Genomic DNA, 24584 nt, shown 5'->3' with positions numbered 1-24584 from the left:
CAACGGGGGGAGTGGGGGCAATGAGGGGTGCCTTGGAATGGACGGTCTTGGCTCACAGTAGCAGAATCAAGTGGTGCAGCAAACCCTCGTCTCTATGACGCCGGTGGTGTAGCCTGTAGGTGCCACCGTATCACCGTGCCAGCCAGCCACATGAGGGACACTTTGGATTTCTTGGCACGCTGCCGGTATAGCAATAGCAGCACCCTGCGATAGCGTGTATTGCGACTCTGAACGGACGGGACTGGGACTCTCCTTGCCATGACTACAATACCGTGCGTGGCCAATTCAAGTCTCCGGGTTAGGTTTTGAACAGCGGTGCCCTTGGGCCCAGGTGGTGCCTGTGTATCCTCACATGATGATTCTTCGCCCGCAGGCATCCGCCCGCAGGGCATTACAGTCATGGAGAAGCAGCAAGTGGGCATGGAGGGGATTCGGAATGACCAACAGCTGAGGGAACATGGTCGCCGACGCTAGACGTCGAGGCGCGCGCTCGATGGTGTGCCCACTCGTCTCGCAGCCCGGGGTTTGCCCCCTTCAGGGTCCCCCCCTCCTTCGAGGTCGTGTTATGTTGGGTTAGGTTGGAGCAGCTGGAGTCGAAAGCGACGATATGTTTCTGCGCTGGTGGGAGTGACTAAGTGAGCGTTTTGCATAGGTAGTAGGTAATGAGAGGGAGAGAGTTGCCGACGCAGCATGCTCCTTCCTCCGAGGACCCCTACTATTGACCGCTGTCGTTTCGCTGCGGTAGCTGGGAGATGTGCAGTTGAACAGGCATTCCAGACAAGCCCCCGTCACCCAGTCATAACAAGAATAGGACGGAGTACATGGAGCCGTCAGGGAGGGTTGTCCCAGATCCATCCATATGGGGTACGTAGGCAACCAGCCCAGCCATTTCCTTCCTCTTCCTCTCGATTTTGCAGGCGGCTCCAACCGTGTCTCGGCCAATCCTGCCTTCTACGGCCTTCGCTGCGACCAAACCCCATGCATGATGCATGGCACTTCTCGGCCGGCTGCAACAACACTAAACATCAACACCACGTTCCGCCTTTCTACTACTAGTACTCCGTACCTCACACTACCGGTACCTTCCCACGTCGCGAAGGCACACTAGCATCTGCTCCATCATCGTAGCCTCAACTTTGACGAGGTAGGCCTCAAACCCTTGTTGATACGGCACTCTGACTGGACAGACGAACGTGCTGCTTGGTGGTCTGATGTTCTCGTTCTTTTTCCGACCTAGCACCCAGGGGTGCGGCTCTCAGACTTTTGTCCATTGAATGGCAATTCTGGGTCTCGATGGATTTGTCGCACAAAACCTTCACCCTATGAATACTCGCCTCGACCCCATCTGGGCCCGGCAAAACGCAACATTCTGGGGAGGAAGGAGAGTGGGCCGCGTCTGAGGGCATGCGTCTCATCAGAAGAAGGCGTTGCCAACCCTGTCTGGCCTGAGTGAGGTATGCGTTGCACGACGCAACTTGCAGTCTGTCTCGTCATATCCATAAACGGTGAATCAGCATCACTCGTTCAAAGTACATTTGCGCTACTCGGCGCATTCGCCATTGCAATCGCGAACCTGTCCATTCGCTTGCATCCGGCACGCCCGAGGCATACGGCTAGATGGTTGGTCTTCCGCGCTGCTATCGTCCTCGATGTAGCGTAGCATCGAGGCTTGCTCGGCACAGATAGAGTGCCAGCCTCTTTTACAGTGAGCTCCCTCCCTCCTTCCATCCGTAAGCGGCTATTGAGCACATGCGCAAATTCCTTTATCAGCCACCACGTCCCACCCCGGCTGTGTCGCGACAAGATAAGCTTCTTGCCATGGCCATGACTGGCCATCGTCTCGGCTGGATGCCCGTGCCACGACGACGAACAAAGCCCAACCAAGCCAAACCATGCTGGCACTTCGTCCATAGAGATGCGCCTACGGTGTAGGGGTCTACAAGCTACAGCTGCACACATTGCTCGGCATACCAATCACCTCTCCACCCATATCTCTCTCTGCACACCCTCAACGCCTCTCGGCTGCGACCAATGTCGAAAAGCGCAGGGTCCAATAAAACACGGTCGGTGGAACCTCCATCCCCATCTCCTCGGACTACGAAGGTGACCTAATCGAAGGCCCATTTTTAGTTTGTACAATCACGACCCGACGAGGGACCGCCTCGGGTACGTATCTCAGGCAAATCGGACTCATGTGTCGCCCAATCACGGTGCGAGGAAAGTCATGTACTGTAGGGTTTGCCAGCAACCACAATCAGCGAGACCATCGAGTGCTGCTGAGTAAGAATGCACCAAGTTCTGAACGACACTTGCTCGACCAACTCATCGACTAACGAGATCTCAGTAATCACATTTACTGGTTCCTGCCCGTCAATTGTCAGAAAATGATACGGATATACGGATATAACCATACTATGTATGTATCGTCTGGCTCACTCACCTCAACCCACTCCCCCCTCTTTCCACCGCGAGAGGCGTTACGATGGGGAGAATCAGCAAGCAGTCGCAAGACCGCCTTTGCCACCCTTACTTTCTTCTGCCCAGGGTCCTGGAGCCCGCGGCCAGCCGGCTGCAAACCTCCACCTTCAGCTGTGGGTTGGGTCAAAAAATACCGTCTCTTGTATGGCCCACGTGCTCATCATAGGAGATCTATTGGTCTCATCGTCCCATCGCCCGTAGCTACTCCACAATGCGAATGTGTCGTCGATGCGCATCGCCAGCCATGATTATGGTGTTTTTGACGTTACAGCCACTGCGATGGGTTGCTGCCGATAGGTCAATTTGTCGCTGTCTTCAAGACAAACAAGACGCCAAGCGGTGATTCGAGTATGAGTGCCTCAGTACGTTGACGAGTTTTGGCATAAAGCACAAGCAAAACAAGGGAAAAGTACGGACTGTGTGTGATGCAACATGCGACGTCCCTCTGTTCCCAAAGCCCTTACCTCGGACCATCCACTACACCAATCAACGAAAACAGGATGCTGCTGCCGGACCAGTTGAAGGCTTCAGGAGTGGGCCGAAGCGGCAAGTGCAAGTAAGCCTTCCACTACGCCGTCTTGCGCCCCTCGATGACCTGCAGTGTTGTGGTTCTCAAAGATCTGGACAACACTTTGTCATCGGTTACAAAGATATCTTGGGCCGAGGCTTTGACCCCTGGTGGTCATGCAACATCTCCAGAGCACCCGCACATGCTGCAGATAAAACTCTACAGCGAGGCGGATGCAGTCACCCGTCTAGGAGCCGCATCCCCATCTAGGTAGTCCTAACGACCCTGCAACGGATAGCATGGTAGCCTCTGTGGCGTTCACGCCTTCCGTGCGTGCGTATGAGATGTGGACTAAGCCCCCCCAGTCCCGCTCCTCGGGCATCGCAAGTGCGGGCGCACGATTCTAATCCACATTCAACACCGAGGCCCCGTTGAAAGAGTTATCAACTAGGGCAGAGGACATTTCGCCCCCAATCGAAGCAGAGTGGGAGTGCTAGCGGCCGCTGCTTAAGGAATCTGCTCGTGTGCCCTCCAGGACCTCCTTTTGATATACCGGTGGTGGGTGGGTGTATGCTTCATATCCCGCTATTGGTGCCATCAGAAACTTGACCCGCTGACACGCTTTGGTTTGTGTCCTTTCCCACAAACGCTCCGGTCCCGCGACCCCGCGCGCCCGAGGCCTCTCTTCTTCACATGAACACAAACACTGACGCTCGGTCGACTTCTATGGGGGTTTTGGGGCGCAAACAGAAGCCGGGGATGAAGGGGGGTTGGTCTCGGGGCAGCGTCATGTGGAATGGAGAACTCACCCATCCATGACTAGGTGGAAAGCACACAGAAACAGAAATCGACTACGGGGGAATGACACCGTTTTGTGGTTCAGCCGGCACCTCGGACCGTAGGCCGGTGATGGGCCGCGGTCTAGATCCGTTATCCGTACCGATCGTCTTAATCCAGTGAAGAAACTCACCTCACCCCACCGGGGGGCGGGGCGGTGGGCGACTGACGCTTAACATGGCATTCCGCCGGAAATCCTTATTTCCTCCCACCCTACCCGCTCCTGGAGACTGGGTTTGGTAGTTGTCCTACACTACGTCGGCATGGCATCAGATCGAGGGCTGCCGATCTGATGTGCGGCCGACAGCCCGGGTGGCTTCCCAGCACGGCTAGGGGCACCTGCGTGGTATAACAATTTCTCACCACGCATGTGCACGCCAGACTGCAGAACATTGCCCGAACTGGAAGTGTCCTTTTCTTAGTCTGGGAGGTGGCGCGTCGAGCCCGTACTATGGTCCCCCGTACACTGCGAAACGTATGCCTCTTCAGGATGAGGCGGGTTGGGGGGGGGGGGGCCTAGGTATCTCTCGTCTACCTGTCGAAGAGAGGCCGCAATGGACGACTTTTGAGACAAAAAAAAAATTTCTTTTCTGAAATTGGGAAAAGTACGGAGTACATCAAGGAAAACAGGATCAGAGGAAGCGAGAGAAGGGGGCGAAGAGATTAAATCAGGCCTCACGCCGACATGCTTCCGTGCTTTAGCGAGAGTCCTGACCAACGAGGGAGCGAGAAGGGGGGGGAGAGAGAAAAAAAAATATCTGCGGTCCAGGCTCCGCGGCGTATTTTGCAGCCAATCACGACGACAAGGTGACATTTCGAAGAGAGAACTTGACGATGAGGGGGGCACGTCTCCCAACTTTTTCTTTCATTTTTTCTTCCTCTCCCTCCTTCTTCTTCCCTCCTGTTTTGCCCCTCCCCCCCCCCCCCCCCCCGGCGTGTTTTTTCTTTTCTTTTTTCTTTTCGCGGTCCGACTGTTTTGTGCGCTCTCTACTCCCTTCAGCTATCTGGGTCACCCAGCTCTAGTCGCCGAGACGCAGCGCCAGGATCCGGCGGTCGAGGAGAATGGGGTTGCATTCGGGGGTTGGTGGGATTCAGGTGTGTAGTGTTTGCTCAGGCCGCTGGTCTGACAAAGGGGGGTAGGGAGGGGGATTGTGGTCTCATCGTGTGTTTGCGGCGTTGCACCGGCTGGATGCTTACTTTGAGCGAGAGACGGGCCTTGCTCTTTCATAACTCTCGGGGCTCGCCCAGTGAGGCTGCTTACTTACTAGCGATGGCCTTAGACACTTCAGGTCTGGGCCCTGCTAAGCGGCCTTTAAAGCAACGAATGACTCTATCGTAGTTCATTTCCCTCTTCGTAGGAGATTAGCTTGTGGATACTCGGGAAGGTCTCGGCTTGATGATGGCTAGGAATGTGTGATAATGAAATGATGGAGCGATGAGCGACGTACTGTGTTGGGGAGAATTGCTGGGAACCCCAATTTCCCCGACCAGCACCGTACTTCGATTTCCGCCCATATACGACCCGTTTCCGCTGTGATAATCCAAACGGTCCCTACGGTCTTCGGCCCTCAATGCACGAACATCTTTTCTTTACCACCAACGGTAAGTGCTCAGCCGCGCCCCGTTCGTCACTTGAGTGCAATACTCGAGAGGCAGAATCAACTACCAGAGTACATGTACCGGTCCCTGTTTCTTTGCTGGCGTCCGAAATCGAAAGCGTTGTAGATGCGGAGCGTGCAGGAATGTAGGTCGGGAGACTCAATAGCGGCGTTGACTGGCAATCGCCGTTGGTGCTGTACACCAACGAGATCTTCTCCGGGTTCTCCCCTCGCTGAAGAACTGCTACTTCAAGCTATCCGGAAGAACGGCCATCTGTCCTCAGAATTGCTGCAGTTGAGGTAGATATGCTTGAAGGGGTGTGCTTTAGAACCGACGAAGTCCTGACAGCCAAGTCTGTGGTCCCGCCCTTGGAAGAAACGCGAAGCCTCTTGTTAGAGTGGTTGGCGTTTTCATCGCATTCAGCAGAGCGTTGTTGCGACACCGTCGTCGTCATCCTGTCTTCTGAAATGGAAGGCAGGCAAAAAAAGGTCTGGTAGTTGTCTGCCCGGGTGATAAATCGCGACCGATGTACCACAATGTGAAAATTCTACCCTGGAATCGGACTTGGCTAGGTGTACCCTCATTGCGGACATGCCGGTTGAGCAGAACTTCTCCGAATGGTTTTGTGAGAGGAAGAGTGATTATTAGCCCTTGATCGATTGCCACGAAACATGCCCGGGGCAGAGAAGGGGTGGAAAAGGGAAACTAACCTGCGTCTTGGAAACGCCACAGCATAACGTCTGGGCCTTCCAGGAACAACAACAAAGGCATCTTTGGATGAAATTGGAAGCAAGCCAGCATAACACTTAAACAAGGCTTTAGGGACGCGTATCTGACCAGAGACGGCGCTCAACCAGAGGCAAATCCGCCTGAAGTGTCAAAAACGGCCAAGCAGATATCTCCAGAAGCGGTGACGTCGGAAAAGCCGAGGTATTTCGAGTCTGGGCTCCAGAATACTTCGTAGGAGTAGCCCGCGCCAAACGTGCAAAACGGGCTCCAGATTATGCGTCGTGTCGCGTGGAAGTCGAGACGAAGACTTGTTGGGCTGTGTCGTTGGCCATCTTTTCGGACCAGAAACACCTTATGCACGTATCTTGCACCTCTTGTAGCGTTTGGGGACACCTGGGAATTTGTTGGAATGGGAATTTTGGACGTGATATGGTGCCACTATCTTTACAGCATGGTATGTCCCCATATTCGTTCCAGCCCATTCTGAAGTATCTTTGGGCCACGACACGTCAGTAGGCCGTTCACGCACGGGACGTGAGGACACCTTTAGTTACTCACTTTGATGGAAATATGCCGAGGTTAGCAAGGAGAGAAGCGTCGGGTGAAGTCGTGCTGGTTGAAAACGTAGGCTTGACGGAGAGTTCAGGGTCTTGAGTCCCGGATATACGTAAGTCAGAAGTAAGCGTCTCGACCTGTACTGCTTTTGTCTTCACGAGGAACTTGCTTGTTGTGAATGCCGTGATGTCCCTCCAAATCTCGGCAGGACTCTCCTCTAGTGATGGTCCCCATTCTCGGTGCATTGCCTTCACATCCTCCATGAGGCGCTCCAAACCCTGCAAGAAGATTGTGGTTTGACTCGAACCCGAGACTTTCCCTCCAAGGCTGTATCTTTGACTCGAGCTTTGATATCCAAGAAGGCTAGTTGCGACTCCAAGGGTATACAGTGACTCAATCCATACCATCAGGCCGAGTCCCATCTTTAGATATCGAAGACCGAGTGTGATCATTTCCTCCACGACTTCTGACTTGCGAGCCGTCGAGTCTTCCATCATGAGGGCGTCGATTGCTAGTGACGCCCATCCCGCGGCGGAGACCTGGAGCAGAGGCCACTTTCGTCGTACTTCGATCCGGTCGGCGCTTTTGTGCATATCTCCGGACAGAGGTTTCTGGGGCAGGCTGAAGGCAAGGTAAGAGATGCACCGACCTGCCATGGTGGCTTTGGCCTCGGGCGGCGGAGGAATCAGACCGCTCCGCTGGACGAAATCTAAAGCCGTCAGATGGATGTACTGGTACGTGCCGTGCGCACCCTTTTCTATCAGCCCGCAGCAAGAAAGAACGACTGCGTGATCGAAGCGGGTGGTTGTACCGCCGCCGTCCATGTCCCAGCCCTCAGGACAGATGGCGTCTCTTAGCTCGGGTGATTGGAGCGATGAATGCGCTGCCCAGGTGAGGGCATTCTGGTCAAGGCTCTTGCTGTGGATGTCATGCGATAGAAGTCGCTGCCTGATGCGCCAATACATATCGTCCAATCGGTCCAGGTCTTCCGATGGTGGTCTAACGGCAGAGTCGAGGCGCTGCGCCTTGGTCATGCTCGGCACATTCGAAAAGTCACCATGAGCCTCGCCCAGAGGAACATACCCTCTGCATGGTCAAGTGAACACTGGACAACGTGGTCTTAATCAGCGTGTGCGGGAAAGAGATCTTCTTGGAACGACTGATCGACTTCTGATGCAAGATAGCACCTGATGTCTCGCTCCAGTACGGAGGCCAAAATTCCAATCCGGCTCTCTTTCGGAGGATTCAGCCACCCCATGACAGCGTCGTTGAGATCGACTAGAGGAACAAAATCAGACGTTTCCGCTGCCACGCTGTCGCCGCGAAAGAGTACCCAAACTCACGCCGTAGTTGTTTGTTGAAGGCGTCTTCTATCAGGACCAGCCGGGCAGCTGTCTCTCTCTATCCGTCTTTGCTGGTCGACTGCTCTGACTGTCGAGGCCACTGAGCCCATGTTCGCGTACCCGAGTTCTTCCCGGACGATTCTCTGGTGGAATGTGATCTTTCCTATGATCTGCTCGGACCTGGCGTCGAATGGATGCCAAGCCAAATCGGCAAGTATGGTCGGCGTTCGTTTTATCCCTATGCGAGGACGCCACCAATTAGCACAACCTCTTGTTTACAAATGGAGCTTTTTTCTCTTTTTTTTTCTTTCTTGAGGACCACCTGGAGGTCCGGGCGCATATATCTCGATCGAGAGCCGGAGCGCGGACGAAGCAAAGTGGGAAGCTTTTCGAGGTCGGGGTACACACCCGGACGCTGCAACCTGGGCGGGGCTCGAGACGGGGTCTCTTCCCAACGGAGAGGGCAGAATCCTGCAATTTGTGACTGGTTAATTCGGGGGGACCAAGTGGTTACCGCCCCAGTCTTGGAGCACGAGCCGCTCAGCGCGGAAGCGTAACAGATGCCATTGCCCGGTTACCAGCGGATCGGAACGAGTTCCGAGAAATGCCGGGCCGGACTTCGCCGCCGGCGGGCCGCATACCTCCACCGGCCTCCGCTGACTGACTGTAAAAGGACCGGCAGGGCGCGGACCAATCATCGGCTCTGGCGCATCCGTTATGGGTAATACCGTCCCTTTGAAGAGTAGACGATCGGCGTGCTCCCGTAGAGAGAGAAATCCCCGATACCGATATCAGGGACTGCGTAAACGGTCGACACTTTGCCCCCCCTCCACATACACACACACGCGCATCCATCCATGTGCAGCTTTCTTCAGTCCAGTCTTTGCAGGGTTGCAGACGTTCGTTGAGTGTCGAGTGAAAGAGGTCGGAGGTCGGATGCCGAAAGGGGGGTTGCCAAGCCTCCAAGAGACTTTTGGTCATGCCCCCACCCTCCGCGAATGATATCGACAGCCGAACGAGGCGTGAACGAGCGAAGCCTCGTAACGGACCCCTTGAAAGACCCTTGGGAGAAAAGAGAGAGGAAAAAAAAAGTGGCGATGTGTAGGAACGCCTCGGACAGCGAATCGATGCTCGACGAAACTGGACCCCCCCCCCCCCCCCCCCGGGAACGTAGCTTGACGAGTGAGGAGCGAGGTATCGCCTCGCGAGGCCCGGCCTGAAATTTTCTTCATGCACGGCGGTAGAAATGTGGACTTTCGCGCTCGGGAGCACCTCGGCAGCAGTATCTGATGGGGGTGGTAATGGATGGAGCTAAAGGGTCTGAAAGTGACCCAAAAAAATACACGAAACACGAGAGGGCGGGATTATCGGATTTACGATTTCGGGGACAAAGAGGGGAAAGAGAAAACTATTTCAATTTGGTCTGTATATAGTCATGATATCATTGGTATAATGCCTGATAGCTAACTCTTGAAAAAAAAAATGTAGACAAAAAACAAAATATAGACAACAAATGCTTTTCAAGGTATTTCCCTTCTCACATGGTTTCCTGCCTGGGTAAACCCCTGGCGGGAATCTTTTTCATCTTTGTTCTATTTTTACAGACGGGCGGTCTCCTGGGCCTCGTCGATGATCATCTCGGCGGCCTTCTCGGCGACACCTAGGACGGTCAGCATGGGGTTGATGGTGGGGATGGTGGGGAAGATGCCGGCGTCGACGATGCGGACGCGCTTGAGGCCCTTGACGTTGAGACGCTCGTCGACGACGGCGAGCGGGTCCTTGCGGACGTCGCCCATCTTGGTGGTGCCGACGGGGTGGTAGACGGTGTGAGCGGCGCGGCGGGCGTAGAGGCTGAGCTCCTCGTCGGTCTGGACGGCGGGGCCGGGGGCGACCTCGCGGGCGATCCAGTCCTTGAAGGGGGCCTGCTCGGCGACCTTGCGGGCAGCGCGCATGCCGTAGACGAGGGTGGCTGCGTCGTAGCCCTCTTCGTCGGTGAAGTAGCGGAAGTCGAGGGCGGGCTTGACGCTGGGGTCGGCCGAGGTCAGGTAGAGGCGGCCGCGGGAGCGGGGGCGGGGGATGTTGGGGGTCATGCAGAAGGCGTAGCCGTCCTTGGGCTCGTCGTAGCCGAGGCGGCCGGTGTTTAGGGTAAAGGGGATCTGGTAGCAGTGCATCATGACGTCGGCGATGTCGCCGTCGGGGATACCGTCGGGGTTGAAGAAGGTCTTCTTGGCGGCGGCGTTGGGGGGCTCGCGGCGGAGGAAGATGCCCGCGTCCGAGTCCATGGTGGTCTTGTTGGGGGGCACGGGCTTCTTGAGCTCCCACATGATGATGGACTCGGGGTGGTCCTGGAGGTTCTCTCCGACGCCGGGCAGGTCATGGATGACGGGGATGCCGAGGTTGACGAGCTGCTGCTTGGGGCCGATGCCAGACAGGAGCATGAGGCGCGGGGTGTCGACGGCGCCGGCGCAGAGGACGGTCTCGGCGCGGGCGGTGACGGTGCGCTTGGAGCCGTCCTGGAGGGTGAGGTTGACGCCGGTGACGGTGTCGCCGCGGACGTTGATCTTGGAGACCCAGGCGTTGGTGAGGACGGTCAGGTTGGGGCGCTTCTCCTCGCCGCGCAGAAAGGGGTGGATGTAGGCGACGGAGGCGCTGGACCGGCGGCCGTCGTCGGGGTTGTAGGAGATGGAGAAGAAGCCGACTCCCTGCTTCAGGGCGCCGTTCTGGGTGATGTGCTTGTTGAAGTTGTGGAGGACGGGGATGTCGAGGGCAGAGCTGCACGAGTTGACCCAGTCGAGGCAGAGCTCGTTCTGGTGGCGGGCGTGGACGGGCTGGACGGTGTTGCGCAGCTTGTCCATGATGCGCATGAAGTCGTGGAAGGTCCAGCCCTTGGCGCCCATAGACTGCCAGATCTTCAGGTCGTACTCGAAGGGTCTGAAGGAGATGAGGGTGTTGTGCGACGAGCAGCCACCCAGGACCTTGGCGCGGGAGTGGCGGATGTGAGAGTTGCCTGCGGGTGGTAAGAGTAGAGTGTTAGTTTCGGCGGTCAATCTACCGCCGCCCGGCGACTCGGAACGGGCTAACGGGGCAGGGAGGACGTGGAAAGGAGGGACAAGGAGCTTACCCATGGGCTGTTCGGTGGTGCCGTAGTCGTAGTCGAGCTCGCCTCCGAGGAGGTTCAGCCATTTCCGCAGGTCCAGCACGCGGTCGTCCATGAAGTCGCTGGGACCGGCCTCGATTAGGAGGACGCGCTTCTGGGGCAGGGACTCAGCCAGGCGAGAGGCGACGACGCAACCGGCGGTGCCGCCGCCGACAATGACATAGTCGTAGCGGTCGACATCGGAGGCTGGGAGCTGGGTGGTGGACATTTTGGCGGATCGAGGGGTGAGAGGGTGAGGGTATTCAAGCAAGAGGGGATGCGGGCGCCGGGCCAGCGAAATCGGGATGAGGGGTAGCTTGTCGGTTTATACGAACAAGGGGGGGGGGGGTAAGACAGCTGAAGAACGCGCGGGCGATCTTTGGTGAGATTGGAGGAATCTTGGGATCAAATAGAGTTGGAGGGCTGGCGAGGGCACGGATGGGAGTAGAATAAAAGAGAGAGGGAGAGCTCGAGACGGCCGTCCTGTGATGATTTCAAGTGGATATGCGGCCGCATTATCTATGATCAATGACAACTGGGCCTCCCCAGGAGACCCATCCTTGGAGGGAGGGAGATAGGTAGTAGCTCGACCGTGACATTCTCGAAGTTCAGCCGGCGCGTTTGGGAAGCCTGAAGGGACCTCTTCGCGCCGGTGCAGCCAAGACGCAGGACGGTGGAGACGGACCCCGCGAAAATGTGTGGCGGGTCCATGGGAGGGAAGCGGGTCTTGAAGGCATTGCAACTGACTCGCCGCACTTTCTGACGCGGCACCCACAACCGGGGCCGGGAACAGAGCGGGAGGCGGCGGCGGCTCATTAGGTAGACAATGGGGTTGATGGCAGGTTTCCCCTGTGTTCCTTCTTTTATTGTTCTTATTTTTCTCTTTCCCTTCTGCGTGTTCTTTCTGGCGCAGCGAGGTACGTACACTAAGCCGACTACGCAGTATCCATACATGCATGGTATACCTACACCAGTCCTTCTTGCCCCCATTATCCACCGGTCCTGCAGGCTACAGTTAGTCCCTTCCTTGTCCGTGATGATATCCCTGCGAGACATCAGGACCGGATTTTCAAAGTTCCAGGTTTCCTGACTGGTCTGACGGCGGAGGGTAGGGGGTCCCTGCTGGACTAACGCTTTCTGCACAGCTGGCAGCCAACAATTGTGTCAGCAGCGTCAACCACGATAAACGGTGCTTGGTGTAGTAGGTACGTACACGCCCAAACTTGTGGCTGCCAAGTCTTTCCGCGACATCCACCTGGTGGAAACTGTCCGACGTCGAAATACAATTACGAATAATGGCCAGAGGCTCCAGACACGAGAGTGAGAGAGAAAAAAAATCAAAGTGCCGCAGCTGCTCGATGACGTCTCGACTTTTTTCTATTTTTTTTACTGCCTGGTTGTCCTTGATCTTCCTCATCCAATCTTAGCTGCGTTTTGGTTTTCCCCATCACCTTGTACGGTGCCCCACGAGGAATGCTGGGAGCGCGCGCTCTCCGTTTCTCCCTTGTCAACCGCATCGAACCAACGTAGCACCGTCGTTACCGACCGCGACTCTCAAGATTTTTCTTTTCTTTACTCTCCCTGGTGGTGTGTTGCCCGGCGCGCCAGGGGTGGTCACTCGGTAACCCACGTACCGCGCCATAATAGTCACTCGACTGCCGTTGGTTTCAGGCAAATGCAAAGCACATGCAATAATTGCGGCCGACATTCCCCAAACTGCCGTGTGCGACCCGCGCTAAGCTCTCGGGTCTTATCCCCCCCATGTTGGCAACTTCTGTCCGCCTGACGATGCCGACAACGACAAACGACTCAATTCTCGCGCCGTCGAGACGGTGGCGCAAGTTGACTGGCTGCCGTCTACCACGTTCGGCCTTATCCGGGGCATCCGCCGACTCGTGTGCCCCGGGATGGGTGGGCAGGCGCACCAAGACAACCCCTTGGCCTTAGTCGTCTGTTGGCCGGTTTTCAGCTTCCAGGCTCTTCATCACTGGGCAGGGGGGCTGGGAAAAAATATCACCATCAGCGGATAGTGCACTTTGCAGAATGCGGTGCGGTCAAGGGTCACCAGCAAGGAAAGAAACGGTGCTTGTGTCATGTCAATTGCAGATTCTCCCATCAAGGATGATCCGACGAACTCTCGCTAAACCACGATTGCTCACGGAGAGTAGAGTAGAGTCAGTCGGCAGGCGCAGTCGTGAAAAACGTGTGTACTGCGAGAGGTGTTCATTCGCTGTTGAGCATAGGTCGTTTGTTTTTTTGTTCTATCTTTTCTGACCTGATATCGCTCCCATGCAGATACATCCGCATCTGGCCCTATCTCTCCCGCTAATGTCCGCCGTATCTTTGTGCCGATTGCCCGCGGCTGACTGGGATGCATCGTTCGATTTTTTTTTCTTTCTCTGTCAACGATCAGATCCGGGTCCTGCGTCAAATATTGATCCATGTCACGCCAGCAGCAGCAATGCAGCCAAGACAGTCTCCAGAAAAAAATGAAGATGCAGAACAAAAAACGCCTTCTTGTCGCCATAGGTCTGACCCCAAGGCTGAAACTTCTTCAAGTGGAGGCCATTTTTCTTTCGGGTACCTGGGTACTTCTACACGTACCTTTGCACCGCCGTTGCTTCAAAAAACGCAGCAATTGTTCTTATCCTTCCTGGTATCTCAGGCTGTGGAGTAGGGTTGCATCCGTGTGGATTTTGGGCCAATGACGTACTACTATAGCCCATGACATCACACCGCTGCAGAAACGGACCCACCGGGGTGCGTCCCGACGAGTCTGCGACCTCCCCTCCTCCCCCCCCCCCCCCGCCAGCTGGTCCCAGCTTTTGTCTGCCCGTACCATACCTAGGTACTAAGGTACGTCAACTGCGTAGCCACCCACGTTAGGTCAAGGTAAACTCGAGATAAGGCCGGCCCCCCGTTGTCGTCAAGATCCCGATCTTACTCCGGTCTCTGGACTTTTCGACTTCCTTCCCAGCCTGACTACCTCCGGCCTCCGTGTATTGTTACCCCCCGTCCGAACCCCTCCCCTCCCGTTCGACATTCCATACCCGGCACTCCCCCGTCCAAACTGTCCATCGCACATTCCATTATACCCTCCCTCCTTTGTTGAGCTTATGCTCGTCGGATGAGTACGGATACCTCCTAAGAATTATATCCGCTCCCCCCCACCCCCTTCCCTTCCTTCCAAACACTAGCAAAGGATTCATTATCATAAAAAAATAAAAATAAAAATGGCACCACCGCAGCTGCCGAAGCAGCAGGACCGCCACACCTTCTATGCGGGGAAGCCGCAGCCGGACTCGGAATCACCGGGCACCTTCCAGTCCGTCGATCCCGCCACGGCGCAGCCCATCTGCACCGTCCACACCTCGTCCCCGGCCTCCGTCGACGCCGCCGTCGCCGCCGCCAAGGCCGCCTTCCCGTCGTGGTCCGCCACGCCGCCCGCCGAGCGCGCCCGCGTCCTGCTGCGCGCCGTCGCCCTCCTCCGCGCGCGCAACGACGAGCTCGCCGCCGTCGAGACCCTCGACACCGGCAAGGCCTTCTCCGAGACCCGCTACGTCGACGTCGTCACCGGCGCCGACGTCCTCGAGTACTACGCCAGCCTCGTCGCCTCGGGCGGCCTCAACGGCGAGTCCCTCCGCCTGCGCACCTCCGCCTGGGCCTACACCACCAAGGAGCCCCTCGGCGTCTGCGCCGGCATCGGCGCCTGGAACTACCCCATCCAGATCGCCCTCTGGAAGTCGGGCCCCTGCCTCGCCGCCGGCAACTGCATGGTCTACAAGCCCAGCGAGTTCACCCCGCTGCACGCCGAGCTCCTCGCCGCCGTCTACAAGGAGGCCGGCGTGCCCGACGGCGTCTTCAACGTCGTCTACGGCGCCGGCGACGTCGGCGCCCAGCTGACCGCCCACCCGGACATCGCCAAGGTGAGCTTCACCGGCCAGGTGAGCACCGGCAAGAAGGTCGCCGGCGCCGCCGCCGCCGGCATGAAGTACGTCACCATGGAACTCGGCGGCAAGAGCCCCCTCATCGTCCTGCCCGACTGCGACGTCGGCCAGGCCGTCGACGGCGCCATGCTCGCCAACTTCTACAGCTCCGGCCAGGTCTGCACCAACGGCACCCGCGTCTTCGTCCCCCGCGCCCTCAAGAAGCGCTTCGAGGAGCTCGTCCTCGAGCGCGTCCGCCACGTCCGCGCCGGCGACCTCTTCGACCCGGCCACCAACTTCGGCCCGCTCAACAGCCGCACCCACCTCGAGAAGGTGCAGGCCTACGTCCGCCGCGGCGCCATGGAGGACAAGGCGACGCTGCTCGTCGGCGGCGCCACCCCGCCCAAGGGCCTGCCCGCCGCCTACCAGGCTGGCTTCTGGATCCAGCCGACCGTCTTCACCGACTGCACCGACGACATGGCCATCGTCCGCGACGAGATCTTCGGCCCCGTCATGAGCATCCTCACCTACGACACCCTCGACGAGGCCGTGCGCCGCGCCAACGCCACCGACCTCGGCCTCGCCGCCGGCGTCTTCGGCCGCGACGTCGACCAGTGCCACAGCGTCGTCGCCCGCCTCGAGGCCGGCATCACCTGGATCAACACCTGGGGCGAGTCGCCCGCCGAGATGGCCGTCGGCGGCTGGAAGTCGAGCGGCGTCGGCGTCGAGAACGGCCGCAAGGGTCTCGAGGCCTGGGTGAGGAACAAGAGCACCCTCGTCGAAATGGGCGGGAGCGTGCCCACTGTCTTCTCCAAGTTGTAAAAGAGAAAGAAGAGAGAAAAAAAAAGAACAATTATGCGTGCGGAAAGGGGGGCGGGGATGAAATGTATTACTTGTATGTATCAAATAAAAAGGGGAGAAAAAAGACTTGCTCCAGAGTTTTGATTGGGGAGGAGAAGAGGGGGGGGGGGTCGGCTCGGAAGTTGAAATTCGTAGCGTTTTCTATATCTCGGTTATTGTTTCCTCCACTGCCAAGAATCGTTGACAGCAGCAATACCTCTGCCAGTTGGGGCCCGTCATGCCCGCATCCGTGACGATGTCGGAACTCTCCATTTAGGAACAGTAGGTAGCTAGACGACTCCCGTCGCCAGCCAATCACGGGAATCGGCGCTGCCGTACCCAGTAGTCACGTAGGCAGTTATCAAGAAGCTGAACCCGTAGCCTTTCCAGGAGGCATCCATCCCCCACCCCTCCGCTCACTTTTTAGGCACACATTGTGGTGGAAAAGCCCGCGCTCAACACCAGTAGCCGCACACTTTCAGAAACCATGATTTGCAATGAGGATGCGAGCGCCCACGCGGCCCTCTAACCAGGTGCGAGGGACCGGGAGCTTGCCTCAAGACCCCGATGGATGGACCAGACTCGGGCGTATTTCCGCATGACACGACGGGCGATTCGTGGAATATTTATCAAGACTGGGTTCCCGCAAAGAGTCTCGGACGATCAAATAGTGAATAGCTGCTATCATTAGGGAGTAATGAGGCTTGGATTGCGCGATCAAGGCAGCAGAAAAATCACCCCCAAGAGCTTCTTCGCAAAAGGAGCACACGATTAATGAATGAGCAAATAGATTTGTTGCCAAGGAAAGTCTGCTACTACTAAGTAATTCTAAGTTGAAAAACACGACAGACCACAGCGAAACAAATAAAGATGATATGATAACTCCCAAATGCAATATCCCCCAGTGAAATATCCATTTCTCAGCCTTTCCATCCAGCCGTTCCTTTCAACTCATATCTAATCGTTACAGTCTTCGTATCCCACGAGTCCCAAGTCTCCATAGCGTCTTACACGTTGACTAAACACCAAACTGTTATAACTCACTCATAACAACAAGTAAAAGGAAATCGCAGAATTGTGGTTCTGGTCGCCCTTGTGTCCCGTGTGACTTCCATGTTCTGTCGGCCGCCCCCTCGTCTTGACTGTTTCCGTATCCTCATGTCTTCGTCATCCTCCGTCTCCGTTCCGATAAGAGTACATCGCTCTCCCATGAGCGCCTCCCGATTATATCGTCCCCCAGCCGTTGAATAGGCCAAAACAATCTAATAATAAACACTACTCGTCGTCATGTTTTCATTGTATGATGCACGTTTCTCTCGCGTACGCTCTGCTCATACCTCTCTCAGCCTCTATTTGCTCCAGTCAAAGCCAACGCAAAGCTTGCTCTTCTTGCAAACGGCCTTGGTCAAGGTCTGGATGCTACCACTGCTCAACAACTCGAGGACCTGCATGTTGGACTCAAACTCGCGCGTGATGAAGTTACGGATCTCGATGGCGACGAGCGAGTCGAGAGGATAGTGCGACAAGCTACGGGTGACATCGAGGTCATCCTGCTCCATCATAAGCACAGCGGCAATCTTCTCGACCAGGCCGCGGCAGACGACCTCCATAGCCTCGGCCTCGCTGCGCGACGCCTTGAGAGCCGCGTTGAGTGACACGGCGCCATTGGCGCCAGCCTCGGCCGCGGCGAGCTCCTCGGCCGCCAGACGAAGGGCCTTGAACTTGGCGTCGGGCGTCCAGAATGGCTGGATGGTAGGCGTGATGCGCATACCCGTGATGACGTGGTGATTGCAGACAGACGTCTTGCCAGAGATGGAGGCGCCGATAAGGGCAAGCACCTCGGCCTCGCAAATACTGTCGGAGCCCAGATTCTTCGCGACCTCGGCGGCACGCTCGGCACTGCCATCAGCCAGGTAGCCAGCGTCAGAAACAGCGGTGAGATCAAGGGAGGTGGCGGGAAGTCCCAGGGCGAGACGGTGCTGGACGAAGGCGTTGAGGAAGCAGTTGGCTGCGGCGTAGGCGGCTTGTCCACGGTTACCGACGGCCCCGGCAGCGGAGGAGATGGCGATGAAGAAGTCAAGCTCGGTACGGCGTTCCTGGAGTGCGTGGTGGAAGTTCCAGGCACCCTGGACCTTTGACTCAATGACCGAGGTATAATCGTTGAACTTCATCTGCTCGAAGAGAACGTCCTGTACGATTGTTAGTTGCGGCGAAAGTATGGATAGAGTATGGGGGGAACTTACACGAAGGACCATAGCACCGTGAATGACACCACGAACAGGTGGCAGACCTCTGAGACCGCTGTTAAACAACTGCTCAACACTGGCCTTGTCGGCGACGTTGCAGGAGCGTACGGTGACGTGGGCTCCCTCCTCAGCGGCCTCGTCAATGAGTACCTTGACCTTACCAGTGGCGGAACCGCTGCGAGAGAGGAGAACCAAGTTCCTGGCGCCGTGCTCGATCATCCACCTGGCCATGCTGCGACCGAGACCACCGGTACCGCCGATGAGGAGGTAGGTAGCGTCGGGCTTAAGCAGAGCCTTCGCAGCCTTGGAGGGAGTGGCCATGACGACATCATCGGCATGGGGAACGACAACAAGCTTGCCAGGACCCTGTGTGGTCTGAAGCGTCTTGAAGGCCGTCTCCATGCAGGACACGGGGAAGACAGTGGCGGGGTCAATAGGGCGGAGCTGGTCGTCAGCCAACAGTTTGGAAACATCGGCGACCAGTTTCTCCATGAGCTTGGGCCTCTCGGCGGCGAGCCCAAAGATGTCGACGCTCAAGAACGAAGCGTTGTTGTCAGACTGGCCCATGTCGAGGCGGGAGCAGCGAGAGCCATCCTTCCTGCGAACATCGACGAGGCAGCCAAAGCGGCTGAGACATGCCCAACTCTCCCTCAGAGCATCGGCACCCGGCAGGGTATTGAGGACAACGTCGACACCCTCATCGTGGGTGGCGCGCCTCACAGCAGCCCTCCAAGTGGTGTTGCGGCTGTAGAAGATGTGGTCCTCAGGGACATTGTAGTGCTGCATCAGGAGCTTCTTCTTGGCTGCCGTGCTGACGGTGACGAAGATCTCGGCGCCGATCATCTTGGCGAGACACACAGAGGCCTGGCCAATACCACCGCCGGCAGAGTGGACCAGGATGCGTTGGCCTTCACCGAGGCGCGCCTGCTCGACCAGGGCGTAGTAGGCAGTGCAGTAGGCCAAGGGAAGGGTAGAAGCGTCCTCGAAAGACATCTTGGAGGGCATAGGCATGACGTTAGCGGCAGTGGTGCGCGTGCGCGTGGCATAAGCACCGTGCTTGATGGTGAGGGCGGCGATGCGGTCGCCGGCTCTGTGGGCCTTGACAGCAGAGCCAACTCTGGTTACAATACCAGAGGCCTCAACACCAAGGGCATGCTTGTTGGCCTCGGGGATCTGGCCCTTGGCAAGCATGACATCGCGAAGGTTCATGCCAACGGCCTTGACCTCGAACTCAATCTCGTCGTCACCGAGAGGCTGGGTGGCAGCGACATCGTCAACAAAGTGCACCGTCTCGATGGCACCGGGGGTGGAGAACTCCATCTTGAGGTATCTGTTGTCCTTGCCGAAGGGCTGGAGCTCGACGACGCTAGGGTTGGTCTCCCGGTGAACAATCTCGTTCATCTCCTCATCGTGAACGATGCGGGGAGTGAAGAAGCGGCCGGAACGCTCCATGAACTCGAGCTCGCTAGTGGAGGAGGCATTGGCCCCGAACGCGAGCTTGAAGATCTCGAAGATAACTGCGGAGGAGTCATCCTCGTCGAGCCGGTTGTTGTCGTCGAGGTCTAGTGTTGCGAAGGGCAGAACAGTCTCGGAGCGGACGGTTCTGCTAAGACCGACTATCATGTTGGACTCTGGCGAGGTGGCTTTATCGTAGGCACCACGGACAACCCAGAGACAGCCCTGAACACCGGCAAGCATGTTACGGACCTCGGCGAACTGCTCCTTAGTGGGGTTGGCGAGGAAGGGCTGCTCGATCTCGGTGAGAACGATGGTCAACTTGCCCTCGGTATTGACCTCATGCATGCCGCCCATCTCAGGGAGTCTAGAAGTAGCGCTGGCGAGGGCGATGGCGAGACCGTTTGCCAACGTCTGCTGGGCGTTGGAGTCGCCGTGGATGATTGCGACATCAACGTCGGGCAGAGGAGCATCAACCTTGACTCCAGAAGCGCCGTTGATCTTGGTCTTGACCTTGCCAGAGAGCGACTTCAGGTTACCAATATCCTCCCACTCAAGCTTGTAGCAGAGCTCACGAGCGGGGTTGCTGGCCAGCTCGGTCTCGCCATCAATAATGGGAGAGATGGTAAGGTCATCGATCTCGATGACCAGGTCGTTGTTCTCAGCAGTGGCGAACACAGAGACCTTGGTGGAACGGGGCTCAGCTGGGAAGTCGGCCTTGCAGTAAGCCTTGAGGGTGCTGCCCGGCGTGTGGGTGAGGGCGGTGATGTCACGAGCGATGGACATTCTGCCAATGGAAGAGGGCAAGTAGACGGTGTTGACGTCGACGCGGCCGGCGCCAAGGATGGGCCAGTACATCTGAATGACAGACTCCAAGAAAGTAGGGTGCAGGACAGTGCTGGTCTGGTAGTGGTTGGGCATGTCTCCGGCAATGTCGAAGGAGGAAACATTGCCCATAGCGTACTTGTTGGACGCCTTGCAGTCCTTGATGCCCTGGAAAGAGGGCCCATATCCGACACCGAGCTCATTGAGACGCTCGTAAATGTCCGTCTCAGCAACGGCAACAGCGTCGGGGCCCTCACTGGCCTTCATGGTGGCCTCAGCACCACGAAGAGCCGCCAGCTTCTGCTCCTTACCGTCGACCTCGTTGGCCTCGACGGTATGGAGGGCAATGAGACCAACGCAATGCTCGGTCCAGCCGCTTCCGTGAGTCCAAGAGCAGATGCGGAACTCCTTCCAGGTCTCAGATGCGGTCAGGTTAGTCTCCTGATGAGGGCGCAGGTTAATGGTCAACTCAACATCGGCGTCCTGGAGGGCCAAAGGCTTGATAACAGAGACGTCTCTGAGCTCGAACTTCTCAAACGACATCTCCTTGCGCTGCGCCCACTGGGCGGAGGCCTCCAGAGCCATGGCAATGAAAGCAGAGATGGGGAAGATCGTGACGGACTGGATGGCATGGTGACGCAGCCAGGGAAGGTCGTCCAAATGAATGATGTTTCTCCACGTGGGCTCAAGATCACTGGAGTAGATGGCCTCGAGACCGATCAAGTCGTTCCTGGGCGACTTGCGGTACTTGTGCATCTGAGTCATGCGAGACTCCTGCCAGTACTTGTTTTGGTAGTTCCAGGTGTAGCGGGGAAGATCAGTCAATAGGGACGGCTTCTTTTTCAGGGTGGGGAAATTGACGTTGTCCATGTTGAGAATGGCACCCTTGGTGATGAGGCTGCAGGCCATGTCCATAGCAGACTCAACAGCATCCTTCTTGCGGACGAGAGGAGAGACGTAGGGAATCTTGGTCGCATGCTCTCCAACGTGCTTCAAGATCTGCTTGATGGGACCCTGAAGGGCAGAGTGGGGACCCAGCTCGATGATCATGTTGACACCAGTCTTGTGTTCGCCAACAGGCTCCAGCATGGTCTCAAGGGCCTCGGAGAAGCGGACGGGGCAGGTCAGGTTATTGACCCAGTAGTGAGCCTGGCACTCAAAGCCATCGATCTGATGGCCGTAGAGAGAAGAGTGGAAGCGGACATCCGTCGTCTGGGGATGTGGGAGATTAGAGATGGATTCGCGGTATTCCTTGGCGACCAGGTTCATGTGGTGCGAGTGATATGCTGTCTCGATCTGGAGACGTCTGTTGAACATCTGCTTCTCCTCGAGGTTCTTCTCGAGCTCAACAAGAGCATCGGTATCACCGGAGATTGTCAAACTGGAAGGACTGTTGTAGCAGGCGATCCTGACTTGCTGCTGCTTTAACGCGTCGATCATGGGCTGGACTTCCTCCTTTGAACCTCCAACAGCCATCATGGAACCGCGCAGATCGGGGTTCCTCTTCTTCAAGATGGGGACAAGACGACCACGGTGGTAGGCAATGGCCATGGCAGCCTCGAAGCCGATGATGCCGGCAGCATACGCAGCACCGATCTCACCACTGGAGTGACCGGCAACAGCAACAGGGCGGATACCCCAAGTACGGAGGAGATCAGTCAATGCAAGCTGGACGGCACTGCAGGCCGGCTGGCTGATGTTGGCATCTCCAACTCTTGAGGATTCTTGGTCCTTGCTGAGCTCCTCGACGAGAGACCATTCAGCGCCCAGCTTCTTCAGGCACTCATCGGCTCTGTCGATGGCGGCGGTGTAGATGGGGTATGTGCCGTAAAGCTCACGACCCATGCCCCACCATTGAGCACCCTGGCCGGTGAAGACGAAGCCAATTCTCAGCGGCTCGGTTTCTTTGCCAGGAATGACCTTTCCGCTGTTAAGAGTCTCGATGAGCTCGAAAGAGTCCTGGGCAGGGATGGCAACCCTCCAGGGAAGCATGGAGCGACGCGTACCCAGGGTATATGCGATGTTGTCCATAAGGTCGTTCTGGAAGATCTCAGGCCTCTGCTCAAGGTAGACAACGAGGCTCTTCATGACGGAGCTGACGGAGTTCTTGTCGTTGGCGGACAAGACATAAATCTTCTTGGAACCCTTGACCTTCTTGATTTCAGGGGCAGGAAGAGTCCTGTCCTTCTTGGGCTCAGGGAAGAATGGCGCCTTCTCCAGGACCACGTGGGCATTGGTGCCGCCGAAACCAAAGTTGTTGACGCTAATGTACTTCTTGTTCTTGGGCCAGGGTCTCTGGGTGGCAGGGATCTTCATGTTCCACTCTTTCCACGGGATCTTCTCATTAGGCTTCTTGAAGTCGTGGTTGGGGAGAAGGAAGCCTCTCTCCAGCATCATGGCGGCCTTGATGACCCCAGCAATACCGGAGGCCGCTTCAAGATGGCCAATGTTGGATTTAACGGAGCCGATAAAGAGGGGGTCCTTGGTCGACCTGTTCTGGCCAATAACGTTGTGGATGGCGGTGGCCTCAATCGGGTCACCGACCTTGGTGCCGGTGCCGTGGGCCTCGACATATCCGCAGTCGTTGGGGTCAAGTCCCGCGTTTCTGTAGACCTGCCTCATGAGCTTCTCTGCACGGGTTTGTTAGCATCATAATTATCATAGCTCGGGATAGTATCCTGATAATACATACCCTGTGCTGCGCCACTGGGCATTGTAATTCCGGGTGTCTTGCCATCCTGGTTGATACCAGTGCCTCGGATGACGGCGCGAATGGAGTCGTTGTCCCTGATGGCCTGGTCAAGCGGTTTGAGGATAATCATGCCGCAGCCTTCGCCACGACCGAAACCGGTACCGCGCTGGTCGAACGCGATGGAGCGTCCTGAGTCGGCGAGCAATCTGAAGTTGACTGTATCAGCATGGATCGGTGGCAACGGGAAGAAGCACCCGAGTGCACAGCATGTGCTTACCTGCAAGACGAGAAAGAGATCCAAAACTCGGGGAGCATGTTCAGATGGCAACCACCAACGATGGCGGTGGTGGACTCGCCAGCACGCAAACTCTGGCACGCCAAGTGCAAGGCGACCAAACTGGCCGAGCAGGCAGTATCTGCTGTGAAACTCGGCCCCCTGAGGTCGAAAAAGTGTGAAAGTCTGTTGGACTGCATCGCATGGGCACATCCTGATGGGCCATGTTAGCGGGAGGAGGTATGCGGGGTGCAGGGATGATGCCTCTTACCTGTGGCCTGGTGCATGGGTATCGTATCACTGTCCCTGAACAGATGGCTCTCATACTCGGCGAAACTACCACCAACGAAGACACCGACGTCTTTTCCAACAATCGTGTGTTTGGGGATACCGGCGTTCTCCAGGGCCTCAAACGTACACTCGAGCAGCAGGCGCTGCTGGGGGTCCATGGAAATGGCCTCCTTCTCGGTCAAGCCGAAGAAGGGGGCGTCAAAGGAAGCCAGGTCGACGTCGAGGAAGTTGCCGCCCTGGGCGTGGTAAGCTCCAGTCTTGCCAGGATTGGGGTGGTAGAAGGCCTCGTGGTTGAAGCGCTCCTTGGGCACGGGAGTGAAGCCGGTTCTGGCGCGGGAGCACAGCTCCCAGAATTCGGCAGGGCTGGAGACGCTGCCCGGCAGACGACAAGCCATGCCGACAATGGCGATGGGCATCTGTTTCAAGCCAGCATCGCTGCCACCGACGGGGTTCGTGTAGGCCGTATTCGAGCTGCTGCCGGCGCTGCCGCTTGTGTGGCCGTTGGAGTGACCACTACCGTTGGCGGGTTGTCCGTGGATGTTGAGGCCTACGCCATCTAGGGGCCCCACGGACAAGCTGGTGAAGCCATCGGAAGTGGTATCGGAGTGATCGATCGGGGTCATCATTACGGGACTCGCAGAAGGCGACGTGCCCGAAGAAGAGTAGGAAAGAACACCAGGCGCCATGACGAGGGCGGAAGAGGAGGGTTGCGGAGGCCGCTGTTGTCTGGCGATTCTATTCTACAAGCATTCGCCGAACCAACGAAAGGAAAAAAAAAAAGAAGAAGAAAGTGATAGCGAAGGTTCCGGCGCTCTGGGCGTTCCTCGCAATGATGAAAAAGATAACGTAG

At 57.0% G+C, this 24584-nt stretch overlaps 4 protein-coding genes across 4 annotated transcripts; 1 reads left to right on the top strand and 3 right to left on the bottom strand.

Moving 5' to 3' along the window:
- Positions 1-6130: 6130 nt before the first annotated feature.
- On the bottom strand, positions 6131-7957 carry LY79DRAFT_678607 (uncharacterized protein). Its single transcript, XM_060564506.1, has 2 exons — positions 6710-7957; positions 6131-6643 (listed from the first exon to the last, which is right to left on the bottom strand). Exons 1-2 carry the CDS (start codon positions 7738-7740, stop codon positions 6424-6426), a joined length of 1251 nt encoding a protein of 416 aa, XP_060408154.1. The 5' UTR covers positions 7741-7957; the 3' UTR covers positions 6131-6423.
- Positions 7958-9469: 1512 nt separating this feature from the next.
- On the bottom strand, positions 9470-11832 carry LY79DRAFT_643038 (GMC oxidoreductase). Its single transcript, XM_060562393.1, has 2 exons — positions 11171-11832; positions 9470-11056 (listed from the first exon to the last, which is right to left on the bottom strand). The coding sequence occupies exons 1-2, from the start codon at positions 11412-11414 to the stop codon at positions 9648-9650; spliced, it is 1653 nt and encodes a 550-aa protein (XP_060408153.1). The 5' UTR covers positions 11415-11832; the 3' UTR covers positions 9470-9647.
- A 2833-nt stretch (positions 11833-14665) lies between these two features.
- LY79DRAFT_570713 (aldehyde dehydrogenase domain-containing protein) lies at positions 14666-16145 on the top strand. The gene has a single exon (XM_060559182.1). It carries the CDS (start codon positions 14959-14961, stop codon positions 15931-15933), a length of 975 nt encoding a protein of 324 aa, XP_060408152.1. The 5' UTR covers positions 14666-14958; the 3' UTR covers positions 15934-16145.
- A 1155-nt stretch (positions 16146-17300) lies between these two features.
- Positions 17301-24420, bottom strand: LY79DRAFT_527743 (beta-ketoacyl synthase domain-containing protein; the record flags this gene model as incomplete). The annotated part of the gene is made up of 5 exons (XM_060555959.1): positions 17301-18140; positions 18195-20134; positions 20192-23107; positions 23170-23358; positions 23715-24420. 5 exons carry the CDS (start codon positions 24418-24420, stop codon positions 17301-17303), a joined length of 6591 nt encoding a protein of 2196 aa, XP_060408151.1.
- Positions 24421-24584: the final 164 nt, after the last annotated feature.

This window comes from Colletotrichum navitas (assembly GCF_030913465.1).
Source record: "Colletotrichum navitas strain CBS 125086 chromosome Unknown LY79scaffold_117, whole genome shotgun sequence".
In the NCBI taxonomy this organism is placed as follows: Eukaryota; Fungi; Ascomycota; class Sordariomycetes; order Glomerellales; family Glomerellaceae; genus Colletotrichum; species Colletotrichum navitas.
This window is presented reverse-complemented; position numbering and strand designations above follow the sequence as displayed.

Excerpts from the sequence above, each read along its gene's own strand:
- LY79DRAFT_570713 (XM_060559182.1), top strand. The coding sequence starts at position 14,959 with ATGGTCTACAAGCCCAGCGAGTTCACCCCGCTGCACGCCGAGCTCCTC.
- LY79DRAFT_643038 (XM_060562393.1), bottom strand. The coding sequence starts at position 11,414 with ATGTCCACCACCCAGCTCCCAGCCTCCGATGTCGACCGCTACGACTAT. Across the intron at positions 11,057-11,170 it reads CACCACCGAACAGCCCATGG|GCAACTCTCACATCCGCCAC; the intron begins GTAAGCTCCTTG and ends TACCACCCGCAG.
- LY79DRAFT_678607 (XM_060564506.1), bottom strand. The coding sequence starts at position 7,740 with ATGACCAAGGCGCAGCGCCTCGACTCTGCCGTTAGACCACCATCGGAA. Across the intron at positions 6,644-6,709 it reads CTCGGCATATTTCCATCAAA|ATACTTCAGAATGGGCTGGA; the intron begins GTGAGTAACTAA and ends CGTGGCCCAAAG.